Source organism: Bradysia coprophila, unplaced genomic scaffold (genome assembly GCF_014529535.1).
Source record: "Bradysia coprophila strain Holo2 unplaced genomic scaffold, BU_Bcop_v1 contig_350, whole genome shotgun sequence".
Lineage (NCBI taxonomy): Eukaryota > Metazoa > Arthropoda > Insecta > Diptera > Sciaridae > Bradysia > Bradysia coprophila.
Genome location: NW_023503608.1, coordinates 6,617,986 through 6,630,463, shown reverse-complemented (window position 1 = coordinate 6,630,463; position 12,478 = coordinate 6,617,986). Strand labels below are relative to the sequence as shown.

General features: G+C 32.7%; 1 protein-coding gene and 2 long non-coding RNA genes across 3 annotated transcripts in view; 1 reads left to right on the top strand and 2 right to left on the bottom strand.

Annotated features, from left to right (window-relative positions):
* Positions 1-2,157: 2,157 nt before the first annotated feature.
* Positions 2,158-12,478, bottom strand: part of LOC119080581 — a 19,369-nt gene continuing 9,048 nt past the window's right edge. Inside the window, exon 3 of the long non-coding RNA XR_005088350.1 lies at positions 2,158-2,332. This is a non-coding gene — a long non-coding RNA (uncharacterized LOC119080581). The remainder of the gene's footprint in view (positions 2,333-12,478) is intronic.
* On the bottom strand, positions 5,144-5,597 carry LOC119080578. Its single transcript, XR_005088348.1, has 2 exons — positions 5,493-5,597; positions 5,144-5,411 (listed from the first exon to the last, which is right to left on the bottom strand). It is a non-coding gene; the product is annotated as an uncharacterized LOC119080578 (long non-coding RNA).
* Positions 9,165-12,478, top strand: part of LOC119080431 — a 26,422-nt gene continuing 23,108 nt past the window's right edge. The window contains exon 1 of the mRNA XM_037188788.1: positions 9,165-9,496. Coding sequence (XP_037044683.1) covers positions 9,474-9,496 — 23 coding nt within the window. The 5' untranslated portion in view covers positions 9,165-9,473. The remainder of the gene's footprint in view (positions 9,497-12,478) is intronic.

The following is a 12,478-nucleotide window of genomic DNA, read 5'->3' as shown; positions in this document are numbered from 1 at the left end:
AGATTTTATTTACTGATTAAAATCAATTCGCATTTAATAAACGCACAACATGTAAGTACACACATACTGTGTGGTGTATGTTACTTTTGTACACGTTTCAGGTAGATTTTTATCAAATAAAATATAAAAACAACGACAAAACACCTTCAGTTGATCGAATTTTAATTAAATACAAACCAATTTTCATTTCCTCTTATTATATTCATATGAAGTGACTATTATCTGCAAATATAAAGAATTTTCTGTTATGCCATGCGACCAGGCGTACAGCACATAAGGTAGTCTCTAGCTGACAAGACAGGTCATATCCTCGAACGTATATCATAAATTTAACATGATTAGAGACAGCAAAGGCCCGAAAGGAAATAATGTAGATTAACCTTAATTTTTTATCTCAGCTTATACCTATGAGTATTTTAACTTCAAAGACAGCGTTTTAATAGGAACCTGTTATTTAGAGTTCCTGTTTTCTTTTTTAGATCAAATTATTTTGGCAACTACAATTTTTAGGTCAGAATTTTATGCGTTTCAATCTTCAATGTTCCAAAAATGTATCCAAATATCTATGAAGTTTTGAGATCCCAAAATTAGATACGATTAATGCAAATTCCATTCATTCATTCATTCAAACTTATGACGAAAAGCCAGAACTAATCACATTACAGAGAATTTCTGTCCGAGATTGTATCTGGTTTCACTTTTCTCCAATTGTATCTATTACTACAACTAGGTCCCACCTTTTGGGCGGGTCAAGTCCCTTGACTGACAATTTTTTTCAATATATTTTTGACCAATTTCATTGTTGAACTTCCGAAGCATCACTGATACAAATGCCTACATTTAATATATCGATTACTGTAAACATTACAACGAAATTTGGCAGAAAAAGTTTTTCAAATAAACCTTCGAAGATCGAATGATCTTAGAGTTCTCATTTTTCTTGTAAATTTGCAGCAAGATTTTCAATCAACCACAAATCGTAAATAAAATGCGACTCGTGTGAATTACGGCCCTCGCTTCGCTCTGGCCGCAAACTTCCCACTCGTATGAGCTATCTATTATTCTGTTTGATTGCCATTTTGTCATATTTAATCAGAGTAGATGCGAAGTTTTACAAATGTGGAACGATGAGAGGACTCTTTCACTTTGGTAAAAATTAAAAAAAAAAACCGATAGATGTTCTTCTCTTACAGTTTTGTACAAAAAGGAAGTCCCCGGTATTTTACAAAACCGTCACTCGTGAATAAAATGTGGATGGTAATAAACGACCGATAAATTTTTTATTTTTTTTCGTTTCTTCACTTTTGTCGATTCAGAAAACGACAAAACGTCTTTAAGTTACGTTTTGTAAAAGGATGAATTCCCTAGGAACGAACAGAACGCCTTCTCATTACATTTTGTAGAAGGATGAATTCCCTTGGAACGAACAAAACGCCTTCTCGTTACATTTTGTAAAAGGATGAATTCGCTAGGAACGGCCCGCCTTTGCTTTATATTTCCAAAATCGACAAAGAGTGAACGAAAGACAATTTTTTTTTACTTTTTACTGATTTACTGAAGAGGTGCCAGCGACATGTACCACATTTCTATCGGTATTTTATTATTTTTATCGGTAAAATTGAATTTTTCTATTGGTCGAATATAATATCCCATAAAATTATTACGACTCGTGAAAATTACGGCCCTCGCTTCGCTCTGGCCGCAAACTTCACACTCGTATGGGAGTTGTAACATATTTTGTTTGATTGTTGGAATAATGAATTTTAAAAAAATATTCAGAAATTTGTTGAGAATGACTTATATCTTATATTGCCTACAAAGAATGATGGTTACATTTAACGTTTTTCATAAAATTTCCTACACTTTTCAATCATAGTGTGCTCATGACATTTTTCTGCCGTAAGACCTTGAGTAAAAAAAACATCTTTCTTTGGTAGTAGACGCATTAAATTTGTTAGTCAACTATCAAGTTGTTAGTCAACTATCAAATTTGATAGTCAACTATCAAGTTGTTAGTCAACTATCAAATTTGATAGTCAACTATCAAATTTGATAGTCAACTATCAAGTTGCTAGTCAACTATCAAATTTGATAGTCAACTATCAAGTTGATAGTCAACTATCAAATTTGATAGTTGACTATCAACTTGATAGTTGACTATCAACTTGATAGTTGACTATCAACTTGATAGTTGACTATCAACTTGATAGTTGACTATCAACTTGATAGTTGACTATCAACTTGATAGTTGACTATCAAATTTGATAATTGGCTAGCAGGAGATGTTTACCGGTTCAAAGCTGGACATCGACTGATGGAATTGTTCTTTCCACTTATTAAATAAACTCTATCGAGAACATACTTATACGATTTACACACACTACGCAACCAAATCAAATTTCATCAAAGTAATCTTTTTCGATTGAGGCTATAATCAACAGTGTAAAATACTGTTTTTCCTGGATAGCTTCCAGATCCTTCGTCCCACATTGCCCATCTTCGAACTTAGCCTCGAGATTTTAATTCCACATATTTAAAAAAAAGATTCATCCAAATTGCTTGAGAATTACTCAAGTTATCGTGCCTTCAACGATTTTTTGTCACCCACATTTAACGTTTTTCATACCATTTCATACATTTTCAATCATAGTGAACTTTTTTGTCACCCACATACTAGGCCCCACCTTTTGGGAGGGTCAGGTCCCTTGACTGACAGTTTTTTCAATATATTTTTGATTAATTTCATTGCAGAACTTCCGAAGCATCACTGATACAAATGCCTACATTTGATCCCAATTTATTTTTACATATGCTGTATTCCTAAGAAATTGTCAAATTTAGAACATTAATACATCGATTACTCTATACATGACAACAAAATTTGACAGAAGAAGTTCTTCAAGTAAGACCTAATGATCTTTGAGTTCTCATTTTTCTTATAAATTTGAAGCAAGATTTTCAATCAACCATAAATCGTAAATAAAATGCAACTCGTGTGAATTACGGCCCTCGCTCCGCTCTGGCCGCAAACTTCCCACTCGTATGAGGTATTTATTATTCTGTTTGATTGCCATTTTGTCAAATTTGAGAGTAGATGCGAAGTTTTGCGAATGTGGAACGATGAAAAAAGTAAAGAATAGACAAAACGTCTTTAAGTTACATTTCGTAGAAGGATGAATTCCCTAGGAAAGAACAAAACGCCATCTCCTTACATTTTGTAAAAGGATGAATTCCCTAGGAACGGACAAAACGCCTTCACCATACATTTTGTAAAAGGATGAATTCCATACGAACGGACAGAACGCCTTCTCATTACATTTCATAGAAGGATGAATTCTAGGAACGAACAAGACGCCTTCACTATACATTTCGTTAAAGGATTAATTGAATTCATTGAATTCCCTAGGAATCCCCCGCCTTTGCTTTATATTTCCAAAATCGACAAAGTGTGAAGGAAAGACAATTTTTTTTTACTTTTTACTGATTTAGTGAAGAATATAATATCCCGTAAAAAAACACGACCCGTGAGAATTACGGCCCTCGCTTCGCTCTGGCCGCAAACTACACACTCGTATCGGAGTTGTAAAATATTTTGTTTGATTGTTGGAATAATGAATTTAAAGAAAATATTCAGAAATTAATTGAGAATGACTTATTATATATTGCCTACAAAGAATGATGGTTTAACGTTTTTCATAAAATTTCCTACACTTTTCAATCATAGTGTGCTCATTTGATAGCAGGCATTTTTCTGCCGTAAGACATTGAGAAAAAACATCTTTCTATGTTAGTCAACTATCGAATTTGTTAGTCAATTATCAAGTTGTTAGTCCAACTATCAGATTTGTTAGCAGTTCACTAACAAGAGTTGTTTACCGGTTAGAGGCTGCGCATTTACTGACGAAATTTTTCTTCCTACATGTTTCATGCACATTATTGAAAACAAACTTAAGTTGATTTGCTCATACTACGCAACAAAATCAAATTTCATCAAAGTAATCTTTTTCGATTGAGGCTATAATCAACAGTGTAAAATGCTGTTTTTCTGAGATAGCTTCCGGATCCTTCGTCCCACATAGCCCATCTTCGAACTTAGCCTCGGGATTTTAGTTCCACACATTTAAAAAAAAGATTCATCTAAATTGGTTCAAAATTACTCAAGTTATCGTGCCTTCAACGAAGAATTGTTACCCACATTTAACGTTTTTCATACCATTTCATACATTTTCAATCACAGTAAACTTTTTTGTCACCCACATATTTCGGTATTTTCTGGTGTAAGACCCTGACTTTCAGTCAAGGGAATTTCGGTATTTTCTGGTGTAAGACCCTGACTTTCAGTCAAGGGAATAATCATTCGAGCCGCAGGGTGGCTTAATGTTCAACTTTAACAAAGTCTCGGATAAAGAAATTTCCTTGCAGCTGAACTAGTTAAGCAGTTCAACTAAAATTGAATCAAAATTTACTAATACATTTCTTACCGAAAAATTGACTCACAAAACTTAAGGACGTACTGCTTCAAAAAGGAACGGTAATATGCACTCCTACCTCTATATTATACTGACGATCTTAGTATTTACGAACTGTTCAAGTTTCAATAATAAATAGAATTGTCGAAAGATATCTTTGTACCTAGTGTTCCTTTCATGGACTATTGCACTGTTACCGACAGCGACGATAATAATGAGGTATGTGGTGGTACATAATAACATTCCTACATTGCACAATGAAAGTTCCAACTATTTAAGTAGTAGATTTTGGACAATAGTTAATCTACTAAAAATTATTGGACCAAAAAAACTGCCAGACTCGATATGAGTACTGTATAGCCTGTCGTCTGTGCGAGGTTAATATAACTAACATTTTTTTCGTGTACGAAAAGAAAGAAACGGCAAAATTCTTAAAGTCATTCGAAGTGAACAATATGCAATGCTGATTCATTCAAGTGTAAAAACAACTACAGACAATAATTAACATTTTTATTGATGAATTGAAAGATTCTTTGTCTTAAAACATAGAATTTTTTCCATAATAAAATATAATAGTAACATTGAGTTCTTTATAATAATTGCAGAGAGAGGTTTGGTTTGCACCTGGCGATATGATATAAAAATGTATCGTAAGTATTGCACATTATATTTACCTCTAACTTGTTCACATTCGACATTCTGTTCTATTCAACAAGTTGTATTTTCTTAATTTATGGTAACTAAAATGCATGCTACAAAAAAAATGTGGAAACATTTTTCGATCACTTTTATTTCACACCTGATAACAAACGAAAACCATAAATATAATTACGATCACGTTTATACCATCCGAGTGGAATCTTTCTCCTCTTCCAGTGAAAATATTTATTGAGAAAAATTGTTAGTGCTTCGCGGCGCCTTTCGATATATGACTGCAAATAACTATTATTATGTTTTATTGCGATTCACATTTTCGTCTTTATAGGCTGGAATTAAATTATATCAAAAAATTTATTGACTCACAAAGAGGAACGATGACGGTGTCTTATGATTATTTTTTTGGTTTAATTTTTGTTGTTTGCAACAAAAAATTTTTTGCTAATGCGAAACATGGAGTGTTGACGTGTGTAAGAAAGGCACTCAGAAATTTACGAGAAAATTGATAGTTATTGATAGTCACCATGTCATTGAAGCACTTTGTTCTAATCGAATGTATAATTATTGCTTCATTCTCCATTAATATACTTCAGCGTTTGTCTATAATTATTATCTAAAACATCTCAAACACACTGCAAATATGTGGTATTTCGTTGGCTATATATAGCACTGGTTCTATTCGAAAGGCATCGATAACCGAGCAGCAGATATATGCTTTATACCCTTTTAGGAAACAGTAACTTTAAGCCAGTAACTGATCTGTTGCCGACAGCAGAGACAAGGATGCAAGCTGAACTCTATAGCTGGTTGTTAATTTTTATAACAAATTGTATGTTAAAACAAATGAAGTAGTAGACACTGTGTTGCTATATTTGATAAAAGGAAAATTTAGCAGAAGAAAATGATAACTATGTGCTTACGACAACAGCTTAACTGGGCCCGGTTCCATTGGATATGAGTAATATGAGTTATATTTTAGTTAGTCACTTGGCTCCTATTTTCAATAAAATTCAAGGCGATTAATCTCCTTGAAAAGTTGATTTTCATCTATTTTACTTATCTCTACAGACTCTCTTTTCATAGCCTGAATTTCATCATACAAGTTTAAGCCAAGATAGGTGTGTGAATTCTTACTCTATTTCTAGTTTATGAGGTACTTTGGTACATGTGTATTAGAAGACCAGTCAGCATTTAACTACAGGTGTTTCAAATACCGAACTTTACTGAATTGTTAATCTGGCATCGAAATAGGGTAAACTTAAAATAGTTCGACTCAGACAACAAAATAAACTACAATCCCACCCATCCCGCAACAGCAAGTATGTGGTAACGTTTTGTAGACGATGGATATATGTTCACAATGTATGGAAATGCATGCATATATTCGATAAAAATATGGATTTATTGACTTTTATTCTGAAAACATCTCTCAACTAATCATTGATGTATATAAATAGTTGCAAAATATGCAACGCACGAACAGATTCTGAGATGCCTGAGGTAAAAAAAATATCTTTCTTTGTGCTTTATATATGTGTATCATTCGTTTACACCGCAATTCATTATTTCTCATTAAATTTTCATTACAAAATTTACGTAGTTTTTCAATTTGTTACGTGTTCTGTAGGTAACGAAAATCGACATGACATAATGATGGATTTTGGAGGCTTAACCCATATCTGACTGCATTATAACGCTGTAGGGTTGATAATGAACTAGATTATTGTTGGTGTTTTGATGGTGGCATGCATGCGTGTATTGTTGTTTTTGTTGTTGTTGTTCGGTGATGATTGTAAAGATTGAAAATAGTTTTAAATTTAATCATGAAAATTCCTTCAATAATTCTTTTGCAATATTCATTTTGTAGCTGTTCGGAATTTGTCCACATTTTTTGGTCATATCTAGCTGTTTCTATTTTCGATACCAATCGCGACTGTCACTGAAAAGCTTATTGTTTCTTGTTCTAATCAAGTTGTATATTTAGTTCATTTTCCTAGAGATGTATTTAAGTAAAGCAGGAAAGAGCATATCACAATTGTGGGGTTCTCAGAACACTATTTGGGCAGCCCTCAACACAACTCGGACTAAAAATAAGAAGTCAGTTTTCGTGTGTCAATTGACCTTGGCTTCGCCTCTTTAGAGTTTTTACTCTAAATTTCTTTCAAACTCAAATCCTCACAATAAAATAAAATTTAGAGTGATTGTCAGCGTGTGACTCAAACAACTCTACATAGTTTTGTTAAATTATGTAAAAGCCTATAACTAATAGGCAATTCCAGATTTTTGGCGTACAACGTAATAGAGCCAATAAAAAACCCGGCTTTTTAACGGTACGATGGTGTATGGCAGGTATGACGTAGGAACGATAGCTATGTGGAACTTTGTAAAAATTCAAGTAAAAACTTCTTACAGGCTTGCCATCATTTACAGTCCTTGTCACAATAAAATCGTAGCTGAAAAAGGTTTCTGCCACTGGTTTTGAACAGTGAGATACGCAGCCTACGATGCTTTGCATTTAATAATGTTGTTCTAAAATATCTCATCAGAGGGCGACAGAGTGAAAGAGATGACAAACCTCTATGAAGTAGATCATACCTTTTTGGATGTCTCTAGTGATTCATAAATGAAATGAAGGTGACCTATCATATCATTTCGTCACCCGATTTGAAAACATACTCTGGTCTAGTGGTGCAAAATCTCAGTATTATTTAAAGAAAAAAGCGATATGGACGTAAACCCTAAACGAATTTCGACACAACAAACAAAAAATTCATTCACTGTATTAGCATATTATTCATCTGTTATCGACAACAGTGACCAAAATAGGCAAAGGTTTCCGACAAGAGTTTTATTATGCAGCAAAAATAAGAAAATAAATGTAGTAAAAGACTTAGAGCCAAACATAAGGCCATGAGGCGCTACGTTAAACAATATAAGTAATAGATTCAATGAATGTGTCGTCATACAATTGTCGTTTGAAAGAGTTAATTTTCCCAAAATACGTGGGTGCGAGCAAGAAACTTTTGTTCAAACTGTGATATTGTTTAAAAATTTGACAGGAAATATATGAATCCTGTAGGATACTGAGTTCTACTAATGTTCACAGTAAACAGTCGTAGTTCAGAAGAAGGAATTATCGCTTTTGAATAAATACTTCAAATTCGAGGTGTCATTAAAATTAATATTCTGAAGGATACGCATGACATATTTGCCAGAGTATACCAAAAATTTGTCACGCATTTTTAGGATGTGTCGATGTATCTTGACAATAAAAACGAATACTTGAATCATAGCAACATCATCCGTATCATCATCTTAGAGTACCTTCTTCGTAAATTCTATGAAAGAAAAGAAAAATTATAGATGAAAACGACTATAATAGACACCTTCATATAAATAGTATTGTTCTGCGGTTCGCTTCACACTTGCCTCACCGCCGAGCGTTCAATCAAAAGTAAACATATACCGATGGTTGAAGAGTGGAAACGATATTCACCACCAGAAAAGAAAATCTAACATATCGTTCGACTCTTAAATCTACTCATCGCACTGAAGAAACAACAACGTCTTCTAGTTGAATCTTCGGCCTGTGAGCTCTCAACAATTGAATACATTTTTTTTCGGTTATAAATTTCCGATGTGAATCTGCTTGTTGATGGATATATAGAGTAAAGTTGTTACGTTTTGTTCTGTTTTTATTCGCAATTAAAAGTCGAATTGTTTCGTAATCATGGATTTGGATAGTGCAATAATGAATTAATTTAAAAAAAGTGAAACTAAAATTTTTGTTGTTCGGTCGAATTCAGATCGTCTTCGTACATTAATTGTTGTGGATTCTTGTTAATTAATTGTGTTGCAGTGCAATTGCTTTTCTATTAATTTGATTTTGTTCAGATTAGTGAACGAAATTTTTGTTAGTTAAAAATATTCGTTTGAGACAGACAACTAAAAAAATTTATTTCAAATCTCAAAAATAGAAATAAAAAAGTAAAAGAACGAATGAAAGAACATTTTCATAGCAGCAACACAAAAAATGTTACATATTTACGAAGGTATGAAGTGTGATAAATCGCTGTGTTTGTAACTAACTGTTCATAATTTTCATTGCACATTAACTGCTCTCTATATGAAATTTTTCATCTGCGGTGACAACATTAGATTAACCAATTGTGTAACAAAAGAAAGACACCTAATAGTTACAATCACTTTGAATTTAGTTCTGGAGAACAACAGCGACTAAAAATTGCATCCATAATAACGACAATTTGTTACCTCGAAGCGAATTAATTTCTTTTGAAACATTTATTTAAACGAACAGACTTTAATGTTCATAGATATACCGAAATCATGGGTGTAATATTTGGACAAAGGTAGGTGAAATTTGATAAATTTTTTTAGTTAAACTCTGAGCTTTTGGTTTTTTGCAATATTTTTGAAATTGTTGATGTTTTAAGTTCATTTTAAGCGAGCCTTTAAGAAAGAAAAAACTTCTAAAGAATTTTTGAAGTCGCCACTATTACCCAAGCTTCAGAAAGTTCGTCCAAAAAAGTTATATTTCTCCAAAATAATTTTTACTACAAACGAACGGAATTGGCTTTCATTTGAGATCTCAATTCCGGACTGGCCATACTGAGAACCATAAAAGTGCCCTTTTTGAAATTTTACTGATCTTTTCCCGATTTTTCCGAAAGGCCTTTTGGTAGAAGGCACTGTGAGATCTCATCGCTCCAATTCCGGAAATTTATCCTAGAAGTACAGAGCTGTAGAGTAACAGGAACCGAAAATGCAAGAAAAAAACAATATTTTTCTTGTCCTTATACCAAATGCAACAGGTAGTCATGATACCACCTTCGTTATACAAAATAAAAAAAATCGATTTTTTGTCGATATTTCATAACTATTAATCGAATTAGATGAGCCGGGATATAGTTTGAGTATCATTGATGGAAATTCTAAGTTTGATTTAGAGAGAAAGGCACTACCGTCAGTTCTCATTACGTTATCCTCTCAGATACGGTAAAATATTAAATTTATTGCAGACATGTCATACTTCAACTATCCAAAAACATTAGTTTAGTGGATTCTGTAATACTCATTAACCAACCATTTTGAGATTTTTTTTTTTGACGAAATGTCCTAGCTTTTACTCAAAAAATAATTGATGCAATCAAGAGTTAGACGAGTCTAAGAATCAAGAAGTCTCTTACATTGCAAAGAACCATTTTTTTAATTCACAATAATTGTAGGAGGTAAAGGTGACACAGAAGTCACAGACGATTAAAATCAGTTGTCAGGAAATATATGCCTCTTCAACAGCACTATCTCTACAATCGGCAACACATCAATCTATTTTGCCAAGAAACCGTTGACATAAAAACTTAATCAGTTACGTCTCAGCTCTATGTTCCCGCACTGAAAAATCAGATCACTCTACGATTTCCATTTTTAAAATCGAACAATAAACATAACAGAATATTAAAACGATGTATATCACAGAGAAATGCATCATTGGATAATAAAATCAAGAGAAATAAAACTTGATGTCACTATATCACCGGGTTAAGAATATTAAAAATAAAAATTATTGTATTGTGGTTGAATAACACGTCTTTGACTTACATTATGTGCCAGACACTGCAAATTCAATCGTTTTCAATCATCTAAAACGACACAAATTATTTTCTATTCTTTAAGGGCCCCCTTACGATTGATTAACTTTTCATAACGGAAATTTGGTTTTTCAAATGAATTATCCGAAGTTGGATAAACGTCGATACTATTTTGTGGTAAATGGAATTTGCTCTTTGTGTACCTGATTCTTTATCCAATGGTTTCAGTTAAAGCGAATGCGAAAAATGCATGCCACAATTTTGTGTTCTATTTGTTTCGGTTGAAACGGTTTATCTTTGAATCAAGGAACAAAATGTTTTGAATGAAAAAGAATAAAATCCCAGAACCAGTTGACATTTGTACTTTGTACTAAACATTGAAAAGTACGAACGAGTGGGTATGGTGTCATTTTGTGTGAACGTCCTTCATTTATATGAAGAGAGATATGCATGAGCCTGAAATGTCCTTTTGTGACGGTTAGTGCAAAACTCTCCTTATGTGACCATTAATATACAGCAATACGGCTAAGAAATTATGAAATCTCTTTCTGATTTTGATTAGTATCACTTAGAGTTTCATATACAATTTTTTACTGCTTTATATTTACGTTTCTACATAAGAAAACACTGGTCAGCTGAAGAAAAATTAGACACAAATTTGGTTCCCTTTAACTGTAATTACACTACACTTCTATGCAAATATTTGATATACCGATCTAATAAGCTAATATTATTAACTAGTCAGTCGGCTTGTTTTTCATCTACAAAATACGTACAAGAAATCGTAGACTGAACTACAAATCATCACAATCATGATCTAACAAAGAATCGGTTGGTGCTTTATGAAGTGCTAAACGAAACAATGTAAATTTCTTCATTGATAATTTTACGTGCATTATTGACTTCAGCTACCGGAGCAATGTACGCTCGTTTCCATACACATTCGTTTGTTATATAATTCATTGAAAGCGTAATGTATAATTCTTTTAGCATAATGGTAAATGATCATTTTTACTGTTGAATTGATTACAATTTCATTCCGCAGCTTAAAAAGCAGAAGTCTTTTAGAATAGAACGCAATCACAATGGAGCAGAAACAAAACCAAAAAAAAATATGAAAAGAAAATAAAAGAGAGAAATATTTCCAAATTACGAAATAATTAATTTCGGTTAAAAGAACAAATTGTTTGTAGGGACTACCAGCATTTTGATTTATTAGGTTTTAATAACCGAACAACTTGCAGTGTAAATTTTTAACTTATCTGTACGGTTTTTTATTCGGTTTGGTTATTTTTCGTACGAACAGAATTATAACGTTGTTTTTCGTTGACGAATTTTGTGGTACGTAAACCATGACGACAGACGTTATGATCTTTATTTTAACGGATTTCTGGTGCTGTTGTGCCCAAGAATAGAATCTCACCTAAATATTTCTTTTTGGTTTGATTGCTCTCGTAATTTCACTCAATTATAGTTCGAAAAACGTCGGTTTATTTGAATAATTATCATATTACAGACGGCTCAGTCGCGTGGACAGCATTAACATTAAGCTCTGACTAACTTTGCTCTTCTTTAAGTATATTTTATATCAAAATTAGTCTGTTATTCATTACTTTTGACATAAAGTTTACTAAAATAAAAACTAAGAAACTTTAGAACTTTAGTGATTCAAGTATTAGCTCTAACGCTAGGTAAAATCTTTAGTGATATTCGAGTTACACTTTTAGATTGTCTGTATTGTGT